The sequence below is a fragment of the Henckelia pumila genome, chromosome 2, assembly GCF_033568475.1.
Source record: "Henckelia pumila isolate YLH828 chromosome 2, ASM3356847v2, whole genome shotgun sequence".
Lineage (NCBI taxonomy): Eukaryota > Viridiplantae > Streptophyta > Magnoliopsida > Lamiales > Gesneriaceae > Henckelia > Henckelia pumila.
The window spans coordinates 351571-374905 of NC_133121.1; the positions used below are offsets into that span (position 1 = coordinate 351571).

At 34.5% G+C, this 23335-nt stretch overlaps 3 protein-coding genes across 8 annotated transcripts; 2 read left to right on the plus strand and 1 right to left on the minus strand.

Annotated features, from left to right (window-relative positions):
* The first annotated feature begins 4368 nt into the window (after positions 1 to 4368).
* LOC140880044 (flowering locus K homology domain-like) lies at positions 4369 to 12746 on the plus strand. Of its 2 annotated transcripts, none has more exons than XM_073284098.1 (7): positions 4369 to 4456; positions 5563 to 5965; positions 8125 to 8377; positions 9744 to 9892; positions 9985 to 10263; positions 11218 to 11412; positions 12256 to 12746. In XM_073284098.1, the coding sequence occupies exons 2-7, from the start codon at positions 5573 to 5575 to the stop codon at positions 12430 to 12432; spliced, it is 1446 nt and encodes a 481-aa protein (XP_073140199.1). In that variant the 5' UTR covers positions 4369 to 4456; positions 5563 to 5572; the 3' UTR covers positions 12433 to 12746. The 2 variants fall into 2 exon arrangements, with proteins under 2 accessions (XP_073140199.1, XP_073140201.1); XM_073284100.1 differs by having other exon boundaries at positions 4376 to 4456; positions 5568 to 5965.
* Positions 12747 to 13703: 957 nt separating this feature from the next.
* On the plus strand, positions 13704 to 17664 carry LOC140879916 (protein WVD2-like 2). Of its 5 annotated transcripts, none has more exons than XM_073283883.1 (7): positions 13704 to 14557; positions 15179 to 15563; positions 16075 to 16163; positions 16290 to 16380; positions 16517 to 16588; positions 16686 to 16796; positions 17163 to 17664. In XM_073283883.1, the coding sequence occupies exons 2-7, from the start codon at positions 15183 to 15185 to the stop codon at positions 17454 to 17456; spliced, it is 1038 nt and encodes a 345-aa protein (XP_073139984.1). In that variant the 5' UTR covers positions 13704 to 14557; positions 15179 to 15182; the 3' UTR covers positions 17457 to 17664. The 5 variants fall into 5 exon arrangements, with proteins under 5 accessions (XP_073139984.1, XP_073139986.1, XP_073139985.1 ...); XM_073283885.1 differs by having other exon boundaries at positions 13704 to 14136; XM_073283884.1 differs by having other exon boundaries at positions 13704 to 13969; positions 15039 to 15563.
* Positions 17665 to 18294: 630 nt separating this feature from the next.
* LOC140884463 (uncharacterized) lies at positions 18295 to 21529 on the minus strand. The gene is made up of 6 exons (XM_073291235.1): positions 21192 to 21529; positions 19267 to 19609; positions 19102 to 19186; positions 18877 to 18963; positions 18546 to 18791; positions 18295 to 18460 (listed from the first exon to the last, which is right to left on the minus strand). Exons 1-6 carry the CDS (start codon positions 21335 to 21337, stop codon positions 18387 to 18389), a joined length of 981 nt encoding a protein of 326 aa, XP_073147336.1. The 5' UTR covers positions 21338 to 21529; the 3' UTR covers positions 18295 to 18386.
* Between the last annotated feature and the right edge of the window lie 1806 nt (positions 21530 to 23335).

Here is a 23335-nt window from a genome sequence, read left to right on the forward strand (position 1 = left end):
TTATTCATTCAATAATTTCTAACAGTCTATTGGATGTGTTAGGCCATTGATATATCTGATTCGAAATGATCGAGTCAGGGTTTAGTTAGATTGTATTGATTTGAGGACTTCACAAAGGAGGGATGAACCAGTTTTGTTCATCTAGTAGCGCAAGTCAGAATTCAGCAAGAAATTATTATTATCCATGTCAGGATAATCAATATCCTTATTTTCAGGTGTTATCTCAAGTTATGAGATAGATGTCACTATTCAACTAGGAATATTAGTACTAAGGATTGTACTAATCGGCTTGTAAATCAACAGAATGAGCATTGGTATCTTCAAGATAAGAACCTGAAGGGTTCAGGAAATCAATAACTATGGACAACGACATTGTCACATGTGTTAGTGATATGAAGGGGTATTAGTCATTTCCGCTATCAATAGTATAATATTTTTGATGTACAAGGACTTGTATACTCGGTTCTGGTGGGAAGGTACGAAGCGCTTTGTGTATCAGTATGTTTTCTAATAATTGGGTGTGTCAGCAGATTTAGACTGAACATCGACAACCTGGAATTTTGTAACAAAATTATCGATTCCTGAGCAGAAATGGAAGTTATCACGATGGACTTTATGACTCATTTGCTGGTATTCTCGAGGGATTATGATACTATCAGGATTGTGATATATCGACTCACCAATGCATCACATTTCTTTCTATGTAATCGAGACTTCACTTTTTACAGTAATGAATGATTACACATTCAAAAAATTGTGAGTTTTCATGACATACCTGTGAGTATTGTCAATAATAGAGACCTCAGGTCTACTTCTAGATTCTGAGGGAGTTTTCAGCACGTCTTAGGGACTATTATGAATACAACCTATCATTCGGAGACTGATGACCAATCAGAACGTACCATCTATACTTTGGAGGATATGTTACAAGCATATGCTACCGATTTTGGTCCGTTCGAGATTCTGGAAAATGTAGGAGATTTGGCTTACAGAATGGCTTTACCGCCATATTTATCCAGTATCTGCAATGTGTTCCATGTATTACTGTTACGAAGGTGAGGCAGATGAATCTCATATCTTACAATCGTCTGAAGTACAGCTGGATACAGATTCGACAATGTGGAGAAACCTTTGCGTAACATGGGTCATAAGGATAAGGTATTGCGTAACAAGATCATTCCTCTTGTTCTAGTTCAGTGGCAGTGCCGAGGCACTGAAGAAAAAACTTGGGAACTTGAGAGTCGTATACGCTCGGATTATCCAGAGTTATGCGGATTATGTTGTATTTCAATTGTATCTTGTAAAATGTTTAGTTTGAATAAAATATATTTATTTAGTATTAACTGCATTCAATAATTAAGATTTATTTGAGGACGAAATATCTTAATTATGGGCAAATGTAGTAGCTCGACTCTATTTTACAAGAATAATTGGGTAAAAATGATTAAGCAAGGTTTAAAGGCTTAATTTGGAATTAATTGAACAATTTTTGGAATTTTGGCCAAGGGAAGTTTAGAGCGTCCGAACTCGGATCGGAGGGTCCGAACCCTTCGGAGGCATGTATCAAGGATAGGAGGCTACAGAATGATCGGACCGTCCGAACCAGGATCAGAGCGTCCGATTTCAGTTAGGTCATGCAAGTGTTGAGGTGTCAAGGTTGAACGAACACACAACAGTTCGGAGCCTTCGAAGTAGGGATCAGAGCGTCTGAACTGTGCATGCAGTGACGTGTTGTGCATGCAAGGATCAGAGCATCCGATCTCCGCCTATAAATAGGCCCTCCGAGAATCAGAATGTCACACCAATTCCAACATATTTCCTTTGTATTTAGCATATTTGAGGTGTTTTGGGGTATTTCCAGCCTTCTTAGGCTTGGCCCAGGAGTAAACAAGATGCTCCGGAGTTGCGACGGAGAGGTGCCTAAGTTCTGTGGCAATCATCATTAGTGGGCTGACGACAGACGCATGTATAACTCTAGCTCTTTATACTAAATAAATAATATGCTATAAATTAGTTAAGGCTGTTAGAATAAGATTATAATGCATGAGTACTTTGCATTGTAGTGCGGACTGTAGCCTTGGACTTAGAGCTGGTCTAGCTTGCCTTAGTATATGAGGTACAGAAGTATTATTCGAGATATCCAAATTGAGTATGCATGTATTATATGATTTCATAATTTATATGATACAACATTTCATGAATATATGTTGCATATATGAGCATCTTGAGCTATATCCTTATGTTATCCCGTAGTAGAGTATTTACCCTATCCTGTCAATAGATGGTTGGACACATAGATTTGTGTCAAGTCACCAATATTAGTTGGACACATGAGCTCGTGTCATGTCACTGATATTTGGTTGAACACATAGACTTGTGTTAGGTCACCATCAGGGTATGTAGGGTCACCTCTTATAGCGACGGCTCAGCGTGCTACATACCCATGACCCAAGTCTGTTGCCATATGTTACACGTTTTCTTTATCTAATTTATCTGCTAGTTTTTAAAGTTCTAAAAATTGTATCCATTTTAGAGTAATGTCCTTGTTGCAGATGTTTACCTGCAACCTATCATCATCTTAATGTTTTTCCATACAGAAAAGTTCAAGAAGATTTGACCGATGAAATGGTTGTTTTGGCAAAGCGACTTAAAAGAGAGTGGTATTGTGATGAGTCAATCCATCCAAAACACGGAGAAAACGAGTTTAAAATTTTGGTTACGTGCCGTTCTTTTCACTATTGGCCTTCGCAGAAAGCAATATATTCGCTTTCACTCATTTACCAAAATTATTACTACGAGATGCTTCATTTGATCCCCCGATGGATTTGTTTAGAGCCCCTTGACAGAGACCACAATCGGTCTGTCATTCATGCATCCATAAAATTCACGTCTACTTGGATCGACATATTCATTTATATATTTGTCTGTAGATACTGTACTCGACATAAAAAGTGGTTGAACATAGCCTAGCAAGCACTAGACATGCAAATACTCGGGCTATGGAGGTATACTCTCAGAGTATGAAAACATCATGCTTCACGTGGCTACTGATGTTCGCAATGACATGTATTTTCATTATGGTTGTGCTACTTATTCGTATTACTTGAATCCTTATTTTGGCCGGTCTTCATAATCGTTAACGTTGTTAGATTTGATAGTGTCCCGTAGTTTTTCATTTATATGCACAAAAATTAATTTATATGTAGATTTGGTTGTTCTTTTCATGTCTTCTTGATATCATTCTTCTGTTTCTCAAGAAAGTCTATTGTTTCGCTTCGGATTTGAAATTTTAACCATTTTTAAATCTCAAGAAATAATCATTTAATGACATAAAACTCTTAAATGTTCATTATAAATGGAGTCATGATTTTTAAAATAACATAATTATAAAAAACTAATGAGCATTTTATGTTTCAGGACTGTCTAATTCCTTTCAAAGATTAATGGCGAATATTAGTCTTGCTTCCTAGCAAGAAGCATATGAAATCATTTTAGAAAATCATGATTTTTCCATGCGAACACGTTCAAACAATTCGATAAGAAGCATACAGTACAATTAACCCATTCGATAAGAAGCATACGATTTTGATACGGTGACGATGGTATGAATTTTTTTAGATATTTTTTGGAATTAATTTTTATTTATAACTTCATCTAATATACAAGAGTAAATATTTTTACTGTGCTTTTTCGTTTTTATTTTTATTTTTTTTATCAATAGTCCATATGAAATTTTCTCATACGATACAAAAGATGCAAGTAAGCTTATACTTAATATTTTCAAATAGAAGACAAAAACTTGATCCGACGGCGAAATTGTTTTAGGGGTACAAATTTGAGTGTTTGAGTATGATCAACGCGACCAAGACACTGCCCTCAGTTTGAATTTCATGATAAAAATCTATATTCACGTATGAAATCGTAGTGACTTTAAGATATTTCTAACGGTATTATAAAATCGTCCAATAGAATACATGACAACAAAATTTTTTTTTGGCTGCTTTAACATCTTAATTAATTAAAAGACATTATAAAAACATAACATTATTTTAACACGTAATTGTATTAGATATCAACAATAACAATTTTGTTCATAGAAAAGTAATAATTATTGAAATATTAATTTTGTGGACTCAAATCTCCAAACTCATCCTCATCACAATACTTGAATTTTAATAAGGAAAAACAAAGAATTAAATAAAGCCTTAAACTTTCTTTCAATTATGAAATCGGAAGTTTGTAATTTTTATTTTTAAAGAGAATATATTTTGAATTTTTAAATGAATACTAACTAAAGTGACAAGTTGATCATAAGTCCGGGGGTCATATGGTAATTTGGTATAATTAGAATAATAATAGATATCTAATTGATTAAGGAACATCCATGAAAACCCTTGACAAAACCTAACAGGTTATCTGTATCCATCCATCTCCTCTCCAAAGTGAGAAAATTCGAGTGAGTTTTCTTCAATTCGATTTCTGTTCTCCTTGCTTACTTCTTGGTTGGTTCTTTTAATGGTCTGTTTTTTACTTTTCGGTTGAATTCCTTAATGAACGATGAATTTGCTTCCTCGATAAAATTGACAATTTGAAATTGCTAGACATATGATTTCTGCTCTTTCCTTTCTATCTTCTTCTTCTCGGTTTTTTTTCTTTTTTTGGCGTTTCTATGTATCACGAAAACTAGTTCATTGGGAACTGAAAGAGATTTTGTTTAGCTTCCTGTAAATTTGATGCCCTAATCAGCACGTGGGCACTTGATTCTTTTATCTATTTCGAGTGAAGTTGTAGCATCAATTCCGAATGGATTCCTGTATCGGATTAAGAAAGAAAAACTGAGAGTTCGTAAAATTGGATGCTTCATTTCATATGTGCATGCATGAATTTGGAATTCCATAAAAGTTGGGAACCGGCATTTTCTAATAAGGGTTGTACTTGCGCCATCCTTCCCGAACACTCGATGAGTGACATATGACCTCTGGACTATCTGTAACCCGTGCTTAGCATAAGTTTCTTGAATCCAAATCATGCTCTAGGTGGTTGCCGAAAACCATAGAACCTTGTTGGCTTTCAGTTGTGTTCACTATTACTATTCAGGTTCATGTCAGTCTCCCCATAACTTTTTAAATGGCATCCTTTGCAAGTTATCTCAGTTAACTCTATACTCCTAAAAGGATTTGTCTGCTTTGTATTTTACTTTGTAAACCCACCCACCTACATTTCACATTGCTTTTACTAGTGCATGTTTGTCTAACATGAATTGTGGGTGGGTCTAAGTCTTGAGGTAATGGCTTACAAAGTTTTTTTTTTTTTTCTATATTGGGTGATTGATATTCTAGCTGTCTATCTCTGTGGCCATCACATCTTTATACAGCCTGTTGCATGGTAACTTACTCACTGTTGATTTTTTATTCCACGGGCATTGGAACTACTGCATATTACGTTTGTACAGTTTCCATAAAGGAAAGCACTAGTTTCAGGTTGCAAATTATAGCTTTTGGATGGATGCAACAAATACCAATTGTTTGGCAGAGCTCACATATTTTTAATCTATATGTCCAGCACAGATCTTATGGCTGATCTTGAAGAGAACTTTTCCGAAGTTGGACATGCACACGACAACGAATATCAGCATGAAGATGAAGACGAACATGAACATGAACATGAATTTGTGCCTGTACATGAACTACATGAAAATGAAGAACACAAAAATGAATCCATAGAATGTATACCAGAGAACGTAGAATCTGATGAAAAGCAGGATCACGAAGATGTTTCATTAGCTGGAGGAGGTGCTGAAAAATGGCCAGGGTGGCCTGGGGAGAGTGTTTTCAGGATGTTAGTGCCTGCCCAGAAGGTTGGTAGCATAATTGGACGTAAGGGAGAATACATAAAGAAAACATGTGAAGAAACAAAAGCTCGGATTAAGATTCTTGATGGTCCTCCAGGAACAAGAGAAAGAGCTGTAAGTAAATCAAGTATTAATGTGGTTAAAATTTTACTATCTTGCATTCATGTTCGTGCTTAGCTCTAAATTGTATTAGTGCTTGTTGATTTTTTTGTTATGCATTTTTGTCCTTGTATACGTGCATGGAAGTCAAGTTCTATTGAAGTTAATTTGGTTAAAAAATGTGACCCTCTCGCTTCTTCACTGAAAATTAAGGTGCATATTTATTTTTGGTTTCATGTTTATTTTAAGTCTTATGAGGCTAAAGACCCAACCCTATGCCTGGTATCCTTGCATGCCATCTAACGTGAATTGGTTTGACTTCTTCGGATCATCCCGCTGTTGAACAACTGTATAGTGTATAGCGAAATATTTAGTGAGAGAGGCGAGAGAGATATCCAAGGTAGTTTTAAAGCCTTGAGTTCCGAGGTAGTCTTCTAGCCTTGAGTCTTTAGGCACTTAAGAAGCGACACAGTTTGTAAAAACAATCTATGTGAAAAATAGAAATACACCCCCATGTTGGCCAGGAGTACCAAACAATAGGAATCTCAAATGTGTGAAAAAGTTATTTTTGTCATAGATTTTTTCCCTCCAATATTTTTAAAAAAACTTGAATAGGTGGAAAACATTTGGGTTCAGATAATGATAAAAGATCTCTAATTTTTATGATATGTTCGTAAACTCAGGTGCCAATTTCCAGCAACTTGAAATTTTCAGCAAAAATTGGACTGAAATGCAAAAATTTGAAAGTTAGCGGACTAAAACCCATTTTTGATAAATTCACTTACCTAAAATTCTAATAAGGTGAATATATGACTGAGAAAGCAGTTCTTACTTGATATAAACACTAGTTACATTAACCCTTGACGTGAATGGTTTTCATATTTAGTGCAATTAATAGCAGCTTAACATTGAAAATGCCAGTCCCTATAGAAAAACATACCGCTATAGAATGCACACACACCTACCTATAGCCTTGACATAAATAAATACATATCACTGAAAGTGTGGGAAGCTTATTTCAACTAATTTGATGAAAATTTCTTCTCTCTAAAAAATAAAATAAAATAACTACTTTGATGCAAATTGGATTCATGTATTAGGAGAAAGATTAACAAGAACTATGAGTGCAAAGAATATGATTCTAGTCATTCTGCTAATGTCCCTATGGTTCTACTTATCCTGGCATTCACTTTCACTTTCACTTTCACTGAACAATGAATAATACAATATATGGTTTTGCAAGAATAATAAAGGATCCCAATGCAATATAAAACTGAAGATTATCACAAATAATATTAATACCATAAAAATATGGACTGAAAACTTTGGCTCAAATTCATTATCTTCGAAATAATAGCAAGTTAACCCTTAAACATCTCGTGGAGCCAAAAACCGCTTCTACGCGTGCGTCCTGGTTGACTTCTTGTCTCATCATTTAAGTCATTGATTTTCACGTCAAAAATTGGAAAAAAAGGTCATTTGCGATCTGAATTTTTTTGTATATCTTAGGTTTCTTGGTAATGATCAGATTTTCATTAATGATATTCTAATATAAAGATCATAGAGTTGATATTGACGAGCTGATTGGGATAAGATGCGTGGGTGAACTATGATTTTGATTTTCACAACGGGGTCTGTCTTAGCATGTATAATTGATTGTCTTATTTTTGTCCCATCATTTTTACCAATCTTATCTCATGATGATTTCGACATTAGATATCCTTCAGCCAATCAGTTGTCTTTTTGGTTATTTGTCTTGTTGGTTTGCCTTTTGATTTTCATTTTTCTCCTTCATCAGAATAATGTTCTTATTTTTTTAAACACCAGCCACACACACACACACACACACACACACACACACACAGAGTCTGCCTTCTTCTTGGTTCAAGTTTTTGTATGCTATAAATAATTAAATTACAGTGATGACCATCCAACCCTCGAGTTTTTGGTGGTTAAATGGTGGTTATTCTTTTGTTATACATTTTGATGAGACTATTTTATTAAATGCCAACATGTGAAACTTGTCTTAGATAAATTTGTCCATCATTGGTTCGGATGCTGTGGATTATTTACATTATGATACATCTTTGTGGTTTCTGATTATTTATTCAAATTATGCTGTCTAAGTGTTTGTTCCTGTTGGTTAGTTACTGATACTGGCGTTTCTTGGACAGGTTATGATATCTGCTAAGGAAGAACCAGAAGCCCCTCTTCCACCTGCGGTGGATGGTCTTCTCAAGGTTCACAAGCGTCTAGTGGATGGGATGGAGAATGATCCTTCTAATCCTGCACCAGGTTTAGGAGGCAAACTCTCAACGAGACTGCTCGTCCCAGCAGCACAAGCAGGGAGTTTGATTGGAAAACAGGGCACGACAGTCAAGTCAATCCAAGAAGAATCTAATTGTATTGTCAGAGTCCTTGGAACAGGTTTTCACTTGGCCAAACTGTCTATTAACTTCCTAAAATTTAATGACCTGAATTGCACTTGTGAATTAGCTCTTTTTCTTGTGTTGATACTATTGTCTTTTGGTGTCTATATACGCCAGTCTGTGAGGAACTTTTTAATATTATCTTGATGATAATTTCACGGTTCATTGATATTATATCATCAATCCCGATTTACCCAAATGTGCAGTACTTATTTTCCTTTTTTGTTTGAAGTATTTGTATGCCTTCATCAATTTGGAAAGAATCAGGTTTTTCATGTCCGATACTTAATTTGTTTGTGTTCTGACTGATTAAATGCGTAAGCATATGCCTTTACCTTTAAATGGTTGATCTCCATTGATGCAGTGTCATCGTACTGTTATTTCACCGTATAAAATCTTCCAAGTGTTGAGTTTCATACTGAAACCTAATTTTTGAACAAAGTCATGCTCCCAATGCTTCAGGGTCTATTAACCGAGGAAATCAAAGCGAATTATTAGTTATATCAACACGCTGGCTTAAGAGAACCTAATTCTTAACTGTATCTTTGAACTTGACCTCATACCCGAGATTATATATCTCTCTAAGGCCTGAAATGATGGAGTGAGGAGACAACAAACCATATGGTGATTCATGGAATAGATGTATTAACTAATTGCATCTGCTAGATTCATGCCAGGCAAAATATTATTCTTTTCCCCTGAAAATGAAAGTCTCAGGTACCTGTTTATGTTTAACTCAAATTGAGTGCACACATTTGACTGAAAGCTTGGCAGAATACTTCAATTAAGTAAAGATCAAATGTTAGTGGAGGGAAGAGTTCATTACTCATTGGGACTTGGGACTTGTTCTTAAATGCAATGCAGTTGAAAGTAATTCAGAAAATGAGTTTATCATTATAAAATTTGTTTGGTATTATCAAATTCAGTTCATAAATGTCTCGGAATAAGAGAAAACCAAAATCAAGCTCATAATACCTCAAGTTCATCAGATTAAGTTTTTTAAGTGTTATCAAACCTCAGAAGTTCATGTTGTGTCAAATGCCCTAAACATCTTTAGGCGATTTTTAATTGTTATTTTGGCTCAGTGAGCTTATACTATAAATATTACTCCAGTAGAACCCTGAGTTTTGGACAACCCGAGCTTGGGGAAGAAATTATTGCAGAAATCCAACCTGCCAGCATATTGAATGATGTGGTTATTCAGGTGGTAGTATTTCTCTCGTTTTTTTAAATGCACCAACGCTTGTGGATTTTTTCAACCCGTTCAAATATATATTTATGCAATATGTCATACCAGCTACTATATTGAGCGCACAACTATGTCAGAAATCTTATATATTCTACATTTGCATTATTATCTGCAGATGATCTGCCGCTTTTTGCTCTTCAAGATGATAGGATTGTAGAGGTAGTAGGGGAGCCTGCAGGCATACATAAAGCGATTGAATTGATTGCAAGTCATCTGAGAAAATTTTTAGTTGATCGAAGCATAATACATGTATTGGAAATGCATGTAAGTTTTCTTTTCCGTAGAAGTCAATTTGGCACAAATTTTTGTTCAATGTATTGTATTTGTTGGATCTGGCTAACTGCTGGCGGTGTTAGATGCAAATGCCTAATTCTCAGATGGACCACATGCCTCCTGGCCATTCATGGGGTCCGCCGCCTCAAGCTTTTCAGCAAAATGCACCTGCAGGTCCAGGATATGGAGCTAACCCTAATTTCATGCCACCGCCTAGGCAGTTTGATAATTATTATAACCCCTCCAACATGCCACCTCCCCCAGAAAAACAATCTCATCAAGGAGTATCTGCCTATGGAAGAGAAGCTCTGGTTCCAGGACATTCGTCAACCACCCAGACGGCTCAGTCAATAATTACTCAGGTTACCATTTTCCTTCTAGTATTTGGTTTTATCATTATCTATTTAGGGAAGTAAATTTGGAAGCCTCGAGATAGCTGTAGTGCCTAGAATGACACTTTTTTTATAAAAAAAAATTGTATCTAGGTATGATTTGTAGATCCTCTCTCATCTTTGATCTTAGCTAGACATGTCTTATTTACTCCTTTGATATTAGCTTGTCCTGGAATTAGGTAAGTGCTACGCGAGAGCAGTGTTGTAAATGGCGATAGGCGGCGGTGGGGTGGGCAGTTTAAAGAGGAAGAGAGAGGCACTTGTGGGTTGGCTCTTTCTATGTTTTGACTTTTGAAAATTGATTAGAAAGTGTAAATAAAAATAATTACGGTTTTTTAAAAATTGGTTGATTAATCATGAAAAGGAAAAAAATTGGTTGACTTCGACTGCCACTCGCCCGCCTCGGCCACTGCCCCGCCTGTTTTTTCCGCCTTCATAGCCGCCTCGACTGTCTCGCCAATCTTCGACCGCCTAGAACACCGCTTTAGGCAAATGCGGGGCGGACGATGGTCGCCTCGGCCACCATTTAGAACACTGCGCGAGAGAGAAAAGAGAACCTGCCAATCTAAGAATGTGCCTGGTGTCTTGGTTATGGCTGACTAGGTATATATAGAGAAACTAGATTTTTCCTTATCATTCCCATTTGGACATCCACGAGGTGCATATATATCATAACTCTGCCCTGTTGAAAATACATCAAGATGGCTTATCAACAGCTTTCAAATTTGAGCATGCGATTACTTCTGCGAGTGTTTTAATTGTTCCCTTTAACAATAATCAACGCATTATGTCCTACTGTGAAATACTTGATTCGGGGGGAACAAAAATTGATATCTCAACGTTCACAATCTGGGACGTGAATGCTTATGCCAAGGTGATCATGTAACTATTAAATGAATAATTTGGAGCTTGGTGTGTTGGCAGATTACGCAGCAAATGCAAATTCCATTAGCTTATGCTGATGCTGTGATTGGCACACAAGGTGCAAATATTAGCTATATCCGACGGGTTAGTGGGGCCACGGTTACTATACAAGAAACAAGGGGTGTTCCTGGGGAGATGACAGTTGAGATTAGTGGAACTGCTTCTCAAGTCCAAACAGCTCAGCAAATGATTCAGGTAGCACTGTACAACATGCTGCTTTAGGGCTTGACTTTCTGAACCTTCGTTGTTCTTTATATATTTTGGTTATTTTTGCCTTTCAAGTCTGTTGCATGCACGACTTTTCTTGCATCGTTGTCTCTCTCTCTCTCTCTCTCTGTCTCTCTCTCTCTATTTTGACATGATATTTAAGCATTCAATGAATTGCGAGATTATAGCTTGAGATATTTCCTAGCTTCACTGTTTGGAGGAGAACATTGAAATGGAGAATTATCAAGCCCTAGTGTAGTATGGTTCAGACACGTATTTGATTTTAGTGGGAACTTCGTGAGTTAGGTATCAATGGTATTTGCAGGTAAGTTAGGACGGAAGAATAGTAGATGATGTCACCACCTTGGGGAGCTGCTGCATTTATTTTTTCTCCTCTTTCTGTTTTGAATTCAAAGACTGTTGTCATGGAGGAGGCTCTTGAAAGTGATATGACCCTTTGAAAGGTTGTATCTAGTAAGAATGGCATGTTCTGTTATTCCTAATTAAATTATCTTGTCCCGTTTGGAAAAGCTTCCGTGATAGTATATTACTCCCCAACCCCCCGACACCAAAAGAAAAAAAATTTCTTTATCGTGAGAAGAGGTGACGGGCCTCTTAGTAGCTTTATTGTTAACATTCTATTTTTTTGGGCTGGTCTCACGTTGGGCCAGTTCTATGGTGATGGACAGATCATGCCTCAAGAACACTTGGACAACATCATATGAAGTGCTGCTTCAGCTGTTGTTTCTTCTGCCTGATCACTTAGTGTGCACATTTGACTGTGTTAATGAGGTCAATGGGGTTGACTAGTTTTAAATAATTGCATTGCAGAATTTCATGGCAGAAGCTTCAGGTTCAACCCAGACGCAATACGCATCATCGGCTGATCAGGCCTTTAATTCTTATGCGGCTCATGGTTCAGTATACACATCTCCCCCTGCGAATGCTAGTGTTGGTGGGCAAACTGGAGGGTATAACTCGGTGTATGGGGCTAATTATGGATACTGAATTTGGTGAGGTTCGAGTTGATGCGAGTGAGACTTGTGCCATTTATTAAGTCTAGCTTGCCTAGAGAAACTAATTATTAAACTAGTATAATTTGCAATATTGTACTTTATTTTTTTCTCTCTTAGAAATTTGAATGATGTTTAAAAAGGCAAACATGTTGCAGGCATAGGGTACTGCCAACGATATACTTTGATTATTTTCCCATGAAGAGCTGCTCTTACCATCGGTAGAATCTCAGTATTCTTTTGTTCACATATATGATACTGGATTTTTTTGACGTGCTTGTAAGTTGTATGTATTTTCTTGCTTGTATTCATTTCCATCTATTGCTGATTATGCCTCATCCTTTCATTTGACTCATATTTTCATGTTTTGGTTTATTTATTTATTTTCGGAAATGGTTTTTTTTTTTTTTAATGTCAAAGGGAAGCCCAACATAAATTATTTTATTCTGAGTTTTTTAAAGCACAAAACGAGATTTTTTTAATTTATATATGTGCGTGTGTGCGTGCACGAGATTATTAGCGAATATAAATCATTGACGCAATTAGGTTAAGGATTCACCGACAATTATGCAAAGCACAAAATGGATTTAAATATACGAAAGCGTGGGCACCGGAATTATCCCTCAATTCAGTGAATTCACCTTTTTTGACTTTTTCAAATTAGTACAACCACCAAATTCCAAATATAATTTAATATCCGAGTTACACATTTTATAGATTATAGACATAAATAAATATTTAACTTCATATGCTAACTACATCCCATTCTCCGAGCCTACGCATTTTTTTTTTCATTTAAATACAAATATAGCTTCTTATTTTTGGGGAAAAAACTAGAAAAATTTGGATTTTAAAATTTTTGGTGCGATATTTCTCTTTTTTTTTAATAACCTTATTAAATTATGGTTTGTTTATATTTGGAACTAATATTTATCAACTCAATGATCAAGAAACCAATTGTTATTGGTTCAAACTGTATGAGTTTCTCTATTCGATTGCTCGCAAAAAATGCATCTGTTGTAACATGTTTTTGAGACACGAAACTAATAGTAATAAGTCAGGTACATTAATATAAAATATCATTTGAATTATTTTCAAATAATATGTAAAGCTCAATCTCATAATTTCCAACTTTAAAATAATAATGAAAATATAAAATATCCAAAGAATCTGAAAACAAAATTATATCCACAATGGAGGGAGGAAAATTTTTATTAACGTGCAATATTTATTTATTTTTGAAACAAAATAAATAAATGAGCCCGACATAAACGTTTTCGAGGTTCGAGACGAACCAGAGGACTGAGAAAAGAAAAGTGGAGAAAAAAATAAAACAAAACAAGAAATTATATTTGTGGGAAGACAAGAAAATCATCCTCCGGGAAAAAAAATACATAGAAAAATCTCCTGGTTAGAGAGAGAGAGAGAGAGAGGGGAAAAAAGAGAGTTGGGCTCACGTTTGTTTTTGTTTAGTCAGCGGTTGTGTTGAATTTGTTGCTCAGATCGGAAAGAGAGAAAAAAATAATCCAATTGTAAGTTCTTTTTTTTGGGGGGTTAGCTGATATGTTTTAGCTGGATTTCTTGATCTTTAGGCATTCATTTGCGGTGGTTTTTCTGGATCTGCATTTTCCTTGTGGGCAATATGTTCATTGTTGGCTGCTGTTGACCTCGTTTTCTCCTTGTGCATATACGTGTCTGTGTGAGTAATAGTGTTTTGCTTGGAGTTTTTTTGAATGCCATGATAATCTGTGATGTGACACGGCTTAGGATGAGGGCCGTTGAAAGGGTGATCTTGAAACTCGTAATTTCATAAATTTTCTGATAAAAATTTGATTTTTTTTACTCGTCAGCCTCTGGGTTCTTAGGCGCATATTTTTTCGGATGTTTTGGTTTATTTTTAATTATTTCTTGGTGAAATGTGGTTTAGAAATGAGGGAAGTTTGGGAGATTGTGTCGTTTTTCATTTGATTTATGCTCTTCTCTTCTCTTCTCTTCTCTTCTCTTCTCTTTTCTTTTCTATTTATTATATTTTCTCTTTTCTGGGTTTTGTTTCCTTATTCATCTATTGGAGATGGGAATGCATGAGTTTTCAATTGAAAGGAGCAATCTTGGGTTTAAGGGTATGGCCTATCTCCTCTTGATGGATCAGTAATATGTGCCTTAAAAAAGTTGCAAAATTCATTTAAATTTGAATGCTGGGTTGAGTTTCTTTTGCTCGATGCCCTTGGAGAAAGAGTCTTGTGAGAATGATATGCTAAGATCCTGATCTATTATTCATAAGTATTTTAATTTATGGGGAAAAACGTTTGTTACTTTTAAAATTTCATTTACTTAGGATCATGTATTTTCCCGGATAAGGGTGAGTTATGCTTTAATATCAGTAAATTTTAAAAAGTTGATTGGATTGAACTTACGAATGCTGCAACAGATTGTTAAGCCTTTTGAATTCTCCTATACTGTTTCAATAATGTTCATTATAGATTATTATTGATTTATGTAACATCTCCATGTAGAAATACACGTATTCAATCGAAGTTCTTGGGTTTTTTTCTATGCCCTACAGCGAATCATTTTAAGATCTCAAATTTAGTTTTTTTAAAGGCTGGGAGCCTGCTTTATTTTCTTGGGGTATTGAAAAGCTCTCTCATTCCATGAAACCATCGTCCCACTATACAAGAAAGGATGTCTGAACTATAAAAAAATCCAGTGTCATTTGATACTTTGGAGTTGTTTCCAAGCAGGAAGATGGGGAGGGATGTAGCAGGTTTTCGCATTGACAAGAAGCCCGGTTCTGTCAATTTGAAGCCAAATGGCACTGCACCAAAAGACGCACCTGAAAGTGTTGATACAAAGGATTATGCGCTAGAGGATCATACTTCAAAAGGCATCAAAAGCACCAACCACGATCCTCAGGAGAAAAAACTGGATGAGCCTCAATATTCAACCGACGAAATGTTGAGCTCGACGGTGAAGCCTGAATCAGGTTCTGCTGTCAGTGGGTCAAATAATTCAAATTCTTTCGAAACTCAGGCACCTAGTCCTGAGGTTGAAAATAATGAATCTGGTGAAAAATGTTCACCTAAGTCTAATGATCTGGATTCTCCAAGGGATGCTAAGAAGTCACAGGTAAATGCTTTAAATGCCATGTCGAATTTATATTGCTTCCCTGTTCTTCTATCACTGAGCGGGTTGCTGAGCTTATCCCAACTATTCTGAACTCGAATGCATTATATGTTTTTACCTTCATTCACCACATATATTTTTAATGAAGATGACATTGAATTTTCTAGTATGGTGCATTGACATAATGAGAATCCTCTTTGTTTTGCCATTTGCATAAATAGTTCATAGTCTAAGCTATCATTGGCTGTTTAGTCAAGTTTATCATGTGTTGATCAATTATGATGGCAATACTGGATCAGTTGGACCGAGTATGATTTTACGAAAACAGGAAGAAGAAAAAGTCACTTCAGATTTTGGTTTCATGGTATTTGATATGGTCTGCGCATTGAGAGGCGAAAGGTTGCCTCTTGTCAGTGTTAGATTTAGTAAAGTATTTTATGCAAAGAGATTCTCACTTTGGCTTAAGTGGAAATTACCATATGGTTCTGATTATGGATGGCCATTTTTGTTCTAGACAAACTTTCCTTTTATGTCAAGGAAGCAGCTGCAACCTCGTGACACTAAATTTTATGATGAAGACGATAATTGGTCTTTGGCATCCTCGTATCCTTTGTCTGAGTTCTTCCTCTTCTTTTCCTCGTGAATTTTCCTTCTTTTTTTTGCCTTCAAGTTTGTTTTTCTCTTTTTTTTTTCTTGTTTTTGCGATGTTAATTTCCTTAACATCCGTAGCACTGCCACATCACGAACAATCAAATCCCAAGTCACTGTGGCTGTGGCTCCATCATTTGTTTGTGTGGACCGTGCAGAGAGACGTAAGCAGGTACTTCTGATTAAGCACGGAAGGAACTTTACTTTATGTTGTCGTCAATCTCAATTTCTTTCTTTTAACAAATTTTCCTTTTAACTTCGGCCTCCATTAAATTTTCCCTATTTTTGTCTTCAACCTCCATTTTTAGTTTTACTCCAAGTTGGAGGAAAAACACAAAGCTTTGGAGCAAGAGAAACTTGAATATGAAGCTAGAACCAAGGTGCAGCTTTACTTGGTGGCGTGATTTTTTTTATTTGGTGTTGTATACGATGTGTTTTCTATGTTCAAATGTTATCTATGTTCTCTTCTAACTTTAGGAAGAAGAACTAGCAGCGATAAAGCAGCTGAGAAAGAGCATGACATACAAAGCAAATCCAGTTCCTAATTTTTATCGTGAAGGACCTCCCACGAAAGCGGAGCTTAAAAAGGTATTTTAGCCTATATGCAAGATGTATGTCATATAGACACCAGGCATCATCTCACTGCAAGTTCTCATATGGTATCTAGATCAAGTAAAAGTTTTGAGCAAGAACAAAGGAATATCCTGATAAACTAGATACCTGAGCTCGTATTTATGCAGATTGTATTGTAATTTGTTAGCACATTTACCTAATGGATAATTATCCATTACTATAACATTGGCTGAGCATATATGACCAAACCTTATGATACGAGTTCTTGTAAGAAATTTCAGGCCTTAGACGTTACCCATTTTCTGATGGTAAAGAAGTCCACTCTCTATCATTCTTTTACTTATTTAAAACAAATTACATGACCAGATTTGTTGACTGCAGTTACCAGTAACCCGCGCCAAATCACCAAATCTGACCCGGAGAAAGAGCTTTGGAGATGCAGTGAAATCATCTCCAGTGGAAAAGGGATTTAGTGGGCGAGCAACTCGTCACAGTGTGGGCGTTTATAAGGAAGGTAAAAACTCTCCTACTACAACAAAAATTAAGGAACGAATTGGTGTACGAAAGTCGAATGGAACTGGAAAATCCAAGGATCATCCACAACAGTTGAAAGGGACAGTGGAAAATTCTCTTGCCAAAGAACTGGGGAGAGCAAACATTTCTGTTGAGTCGTGATTTTATTCTCTAGTTTCAGTTTGACGATTAGAGCACAAAAAACTCTCCCTAGTTTTGTTGTATTCCGGTGAGGCAAAGTCGAGTTCTAATTTGTGAGCTGTATATGTTGTGTATTTTATAATTGGTAACGTTTCATGTGTCAGGTACAATGCACTCTTAAAATGTTCTATTTAATGTTTTTCCGCGTTTTGGGGGACAAATATTGCTTTTGAAATTGATCTTATACGTCTCAAACTTGTGAGTTTGATGTCCGAATCGCAGCAAAAGAGTCAGATTTGTGAGGAAAATTTAAATTGATTTTTTTACTCGATGAATTTGAGTATGCACAAGAAAAAGCAATTATTTTTTATTTATGACGGTAAGAGTCCGTTTGAAGTGAGACATAAAAGATAAATAATATAGAGATAAGTAATATATTGTAATAAAAATAAATAAAAAAAATAGTTAATATTTGATTTGATTGATAAATTATTATTTGTTTGATTTGATTGGTTATATTTTATATAAAAATAGTAAATTATCATTTTATTCTTTTATTAATTAATAAAATATAAATAATATTATTTATAAAGGGTAATATAGTAATTTAAATTTAATAATTTGATTGATGTAATATAAATAATTAATAATTTGATTGATGTGATATAAATAATTAAAAAATAAATAAATAATATAGCAAAAAAAAAACGTGAAATTAGATAAGATTATTGATACATAGATTAATTATCCATAACTTAAAACGGACCCTAAAAATACAAATTTTGCTGACTTAGATTAATATATAATATATAAGCTCAAGCTTCACCAATAGGTCGGTCTGAAAAAGAAGACACGAGTGTTGTTTTATCTTCAAGTTTCTTATATAAATAGAAGTTTCAATGAATTTTGAGATACTTCCCATTTGATCATGGAAAGTACAAATACGACCACTCAGAGGTCAATGCAAAGTTTCTCAAAACACAAGGAAATTATAATAGGGCCTGCCATATCACCAATCGCACAACCTGCATGCAAAAAGAATTTGATTAGATCTTCAACATGGATGAACTTGAAATAAAATTTCAATTCCCAGTTCAGATTTACCCATACCGATCCATTGACCCGTCGAAGGACGAATGAACGCAGCTCCTATCCCAGCGCCAATGGAAGCAAATGCGAGAGACGCACTGCACCTGATTGTGGTACCACAAATTTTCTTTCCAAGAATCTGGAAATTTTCTGCTGTATCTACTGCATCACCACTAGCTTCTTTGGTTTTATATATAGAAGTAAAAAACCGATAGATATCAATCCCCACTTGGACAAACCATGATGCCAAGACTCCAAGAAAATGCCCTGTTTAAAAGTGAAAAAAAAAACAAGTTAACCAGCATTTTGTTAACCAACTGCAACAAGATTCGAGCGGAGAAACTTGAATTACCTCTGAAAGTGGTTCTGCTGACGCAGAAAACATAGTTTGAAGTCGCCATTCCCCTTCCAGCCTTCCGTGTGGCCGACTTCGGAGCATCTGCAAGTAGTTAATAGTATCATTCCAGTTGTTCAGTACATTTTATATTTATTCTGTATAATATTTACAAAGAAAAAATGATGATGAAGGTGATGAGCAGCAAATTAATTTGCATCACACATGATTTAGAAAGGATACCTTTGAGAAGTTTCCAGGCCATACGCTGTGAAGCATGGTGAACTGCGAGTCTTTCAAGAACACGTCTTGTTGTAACCACAGTGGTCTGAACCAAACCTTTCTTTTAGGATTAGTTTGACATATAAATAGGCACAACATTTAAGTTTCTAGAGAAAAAAGTGGCACCTCGCGACAAATTTGTTTCACGGATTTCTTGAAAGGCACAATCAAATCTACACGAGCCTCATCTGGATTCTCTGGCAAAAAATTGTCATCATCCTCTTCCGTTGGTGGCTGAGGCTCCAAAAGGGGCAAATAAAATAACAGAAACGACCTCAGTGAGGTCAGTGCAAGAGCTTTCCAATGAAATGCTGAGAGTAGTGGTCTCATTTCAATGTTGTACGTTTTCGTATTGTATTTCAATGCATCCTCCCGAAAGATACTTCCAGATGGAGTCCATATATTAGGCACGTAATCTTCACCTGCCGCCAGCCTAGCGTCGCAATAAGCAATGTGTGTTTCGCCATTGCTGGTAAATAGCCATCATTACAGAGATAAGTCAATATCAATCCATTATCAGGTCAATAATGAATTTTGACAAAGAATCCTGTTTCATCAGTTCCAGTCATACAATTACTTGTTTACAAGAGAGAGATGGGTACTGATAAAGAAATGGTGCCACACATTCATGACCACAATCATATGTTGCAATGAGATACAAGAACAACCATTCATGATCAGGCAACCAATTACAAATTTACACCCAAACAAAGGAAAACAATAAGGTCCATGTGAGCCTCGACCACAGATTTTTTAATATAAGTAGTAAAAGATCTACTCATAACAAAAACAAGTAAAAAGATGTGAAGCCTCACTCAAAGGTGAAACCTCTATAGGGATGATAAATTAAGAACCAAATGTGTAATACAAAGTTCATTTATGAGCGTAGACAAACACCAATACACACACAGGTATTTATTTAACGTGTGTGTAAATGTATATGGCTGATTATCTTTGCAGTTGTATTCCAGTCTGATCCATTCTTTCAATCGTGGCAATTGCTGCAAGAACCTTCCCATACTCCCTGGCAACTTCTTCTCACTTCCCATCACCTCAAAGCTATCGCTGCACAAGTCTAACAAGTATTCCTTAATGAACTAATAATTTGCTGCACATCTATGATTTCACTGGGGAGATTGTGGCAAACCTCTACTTATAAAATATTTCCATCCCAGTTCCTATGACTGCAAGTAATGCTTTGCTTAGATTAATGGTTCTCTTAAGCTCATAAGTTCCGAAAAGAAGCTACAGGAGAATCCAGCATTGAGGGGGAAGAGCTATCACTTAACAATCTGTTTCCACTTCTAATATTTCGTTCATAAGGAGTAAGATGGAATTAAGACAGGGCTGAGAATCCCTTTCCATAATTCTCAAATGTGAAATGTGATGCATCTGCCTCTAATTCCCTGCTCCTATCTTCGTCTTGCTCACAAGTTCATTCCATTCCCATCACCAGCTGATATATTGTCCTCGTATGCATACAAGTAAAGCTCCAAGACAGCGTGACGACTCCAACAATCATTCAGTAATTTCTTTACACTTGGTATGTAGGGCTATTCATAGCTTGGCTCGATCCGGTATGGAAGAAAGACATAAGTTAAAAGCCAAAGAAGATGAACCGCTATTTTGTGTATCAATCATACCTCCAACTCAACCATGTTTCCTTCAACTTTATCATCGTATGAGTTATTAACTTATTACTTCAAATATGATAGCAAGAAGAAAACTTAATCAGGAGGCATGGATACGGGAGCTCGGATTTGAATAAAAAGTCACTTAATCTCTTAACAATAATCCTAATAAATACAGAACAAACAGGCAGATGTTATAGGGAACGCCTTTAAATGAAAAGGATCGCTTGATGCATAATTTTTCCAAAAAAATTTAGATCATCCTCCCAAACAGGCAAACAACAATCTCCAGCATTCCCAAATTCAGCGCATTCTACTACTTTGCAATCATATAACAAGAAAGTTCTCTATATTATAAAAATTAGTACAAAAATAAACGCCAAAAAGAAAAAAGAAACTTGAGCACAGATACAAACTCACCCGAACAAAGCCCTATAAGCAAAAGGCGTGGAAACAGCGAAAGACGCAGCAAGTGTGTTGGACAATAGGGATCTCGGATGAACCTGTTGGCCACTAAAGCTTGGATTTTTCCTCATAAAATCCAAAAGCAATGCCACACCCGCCATTACTCACAGTTTATTTGATTCAACCAAAACAAACAAACAAACAAACCAAAAATTCTCTGAGTTCGCTCTCGACCCAACTTTCAAATCGAAATATGCATGGCACTATGGATTGGCATAGATTAAAAGGGGTGCAGCCAAAATCAAATCTTGGGGCAATCTACGTATGAGATTTGATCAACATAAATACTAGGGTAATTTAATTTAGGTCAATCCTTGGCCCATTAAATACTGATTCCAAGTAAAGGTTTAAATTTCGGGTAATGTCCGAATCCGTTAATCAGGTTGACTATTACATCAATATATTTAATTTTTTCAAATAAGAATATAATTTCTGTCAAAACAAAAAAAAGAATATAATTATTGCTAAGTAAAATAATGAGTTAAAATTAGTTTTGTACATGACCTATTATTTAAATGACAAATTGGTGTACACATTTTTTTTAATAAACTAAAACAACATATTTTAATAATATTTGTGAAATAATATAACTGTATAAAAAATACATATTAAATAATAAGAAATAAATTTATAATTATCTTACAACAACAAAAATAATGAAAAGAATAAATAATCATTAATAATACGAAACAAATATTAAAGTAATAACAAAATAGTAATGACAAACAATAAGTATTAAAAAAATAAAAATAATATGTAGAGAATGGTGAAAAAAAAAAAGTAATAGAATAACAAATTGAATTATTATTATAGTAATATAAAAGAAATAAATTTATAATAAAATAATTAAGAATATATTAATATTAAAAATTTTATTCTTATTGTTTATTATATCAAGAGAAATTATTTAATCTAGACCATCTTAATTGATTATTTTTTAAAATAACCTTCTTTACTAAAAAAATTATAATATAGCCTTTAGTAGTTTAATAATCCTAAAATACCCTTTATTTCTATTAATTCATCTAATATAAATTAGTCTGATTTAATAAAATTAGAATCTATTTCCAAACTAATTGAAATAAACTTAAAAATTAAATATAGTAAAAAAAACACACATTTTTAATGTGTGAGATATATCTCAAATATAACAATAACAATAATAGTCATTATTATTTAATCCATATATAAGTTAATAGATCAAAATATACACTGCATATACATTAAACATCCTTACTATTACCGACTTTTTTTATTATAATAAATAATATTATCTTCTTAATTTTCTATTTTCCTCAGATAATGGATTTTATTATTATTATTATTATAATTATAATTATAATAATAATAATAATAATAATAATAATTATTATTATTATTATTATTCATTTGACCTTATCATTTAATATTATACATATTTAGCAGTATTATAATTATCAATATAATTTTTATGTATATCATATATGTTTCTAATTGTAAAAATAATAAAGAATAAATTTTTAGTACTAAAAATTTAACTAATTCATTAAGATGTTATGGTTTTATTATTATTATAAATTAAATTTCAAAAAAAAAATAAATTCGAAAATAAAAACAAATGCAAATAATTAATTTATACAAAAATGAAAACAAAGTTATCTAATAAAATATGTAGTAGTTCCATAATTATAGTAATATATTTGTATGTTGATTTTAAAATAGTGTAAAGGATAAATTTGGAACTTAACATAATTAAAGGCTAGTTTAAAAAATTAACTTAAAGTAAGGCCGAATTTCATTATGAATATTTATAGGAGGCCATTTTTAAAAAGAGTAAAATATATTTTGGTACACGAACTATTGGTAAAATGTCATATTGGTACACGAACTATTGAAAATGGCTTAATTGATACATGATCCAAATAAAAGGTCAATTTTACCCTTAATATGAATTAATATTATATTAATTAGTTTTAAAATATCATATTTATTAAATATATATATATATATAGAGAACTTTTACTATGCCCTACTTCCCTTCCCCAATTCATCCCCACCAGTTCACGTGGCATGCCACGTCCGTTTTTGTTCTTTTTTTAAAAAAAAAAAACTCAATTTAT

Excerpts from the sequence above, each read along its gene's own strand:
- LOC140879916 (XM_073283883.1), top strand. The coding sequence starts at position 15,183 with ATGGGGAGGGATGTAGCAGGTTTTCGCATTGACAAGAAGCCCGGTTCT. Across the intron at positions 15,564-16,074 it reads GGGATGCTAAGAAGTCACAG|ACAAACTTTCCTTTTATGTC; the intron begins GTAAATGCTTTA and ends TTTTTGTTCTAG. Across the intron at positions 16,381-16,516 it reads GTGCAGAGAGACGTAAGCAG|TTTTACTCCAAGTTGGAGGA; the intron begins GTACTTCTGATT and ends CTCCATTTTTAG.
- LOC140880044 (XM_073284098.1), top strand. The coding sequence starts at position 5,573 with ATGGCTGATCTTGAAGAGAACTTTTCCGAAGTTGGACATGCACACGAC. Across the intron at positions 8,378-9,743 it reads TGTCAGAGTCCTTGGAACAG|ATGATCTGCCGCTTTTTGCT; the intron begins GTTTTCACTTGG and ends TATTATCTGCAG. Across the intron at positions 11,413-12,255 it reads CAGCTCAGCAAATGATTCAG|AATTTCATGGCAGAAGCTTC; the intron begins GTAGCACTGTAC and ends ATTGCATTGCAG.
- LOC140884463 (XM_073291235.1), bottom strand. The coding sequence starts at position 21,337 with ATGGCGGGTGTGGCATTGCTTTTGGATTTTATGAGGAAAAATCCAAGC. Across the intron at positions 18,792-18,876 it reads CAGCAGAACCACTTTCAGAG|GGCATTTTCTTGGAGTCTTG; the intron begins GTAATTCAAGTT and ends ACTTTTAAACAG. Across the intron at positions 18,461-18,545 it reads TTCGACGGGTCAATGGATCG|GTTGTGCGATTGGTGATATG; the intron begins GTATGGGTAAAT and ends TTTTGCATGCAG.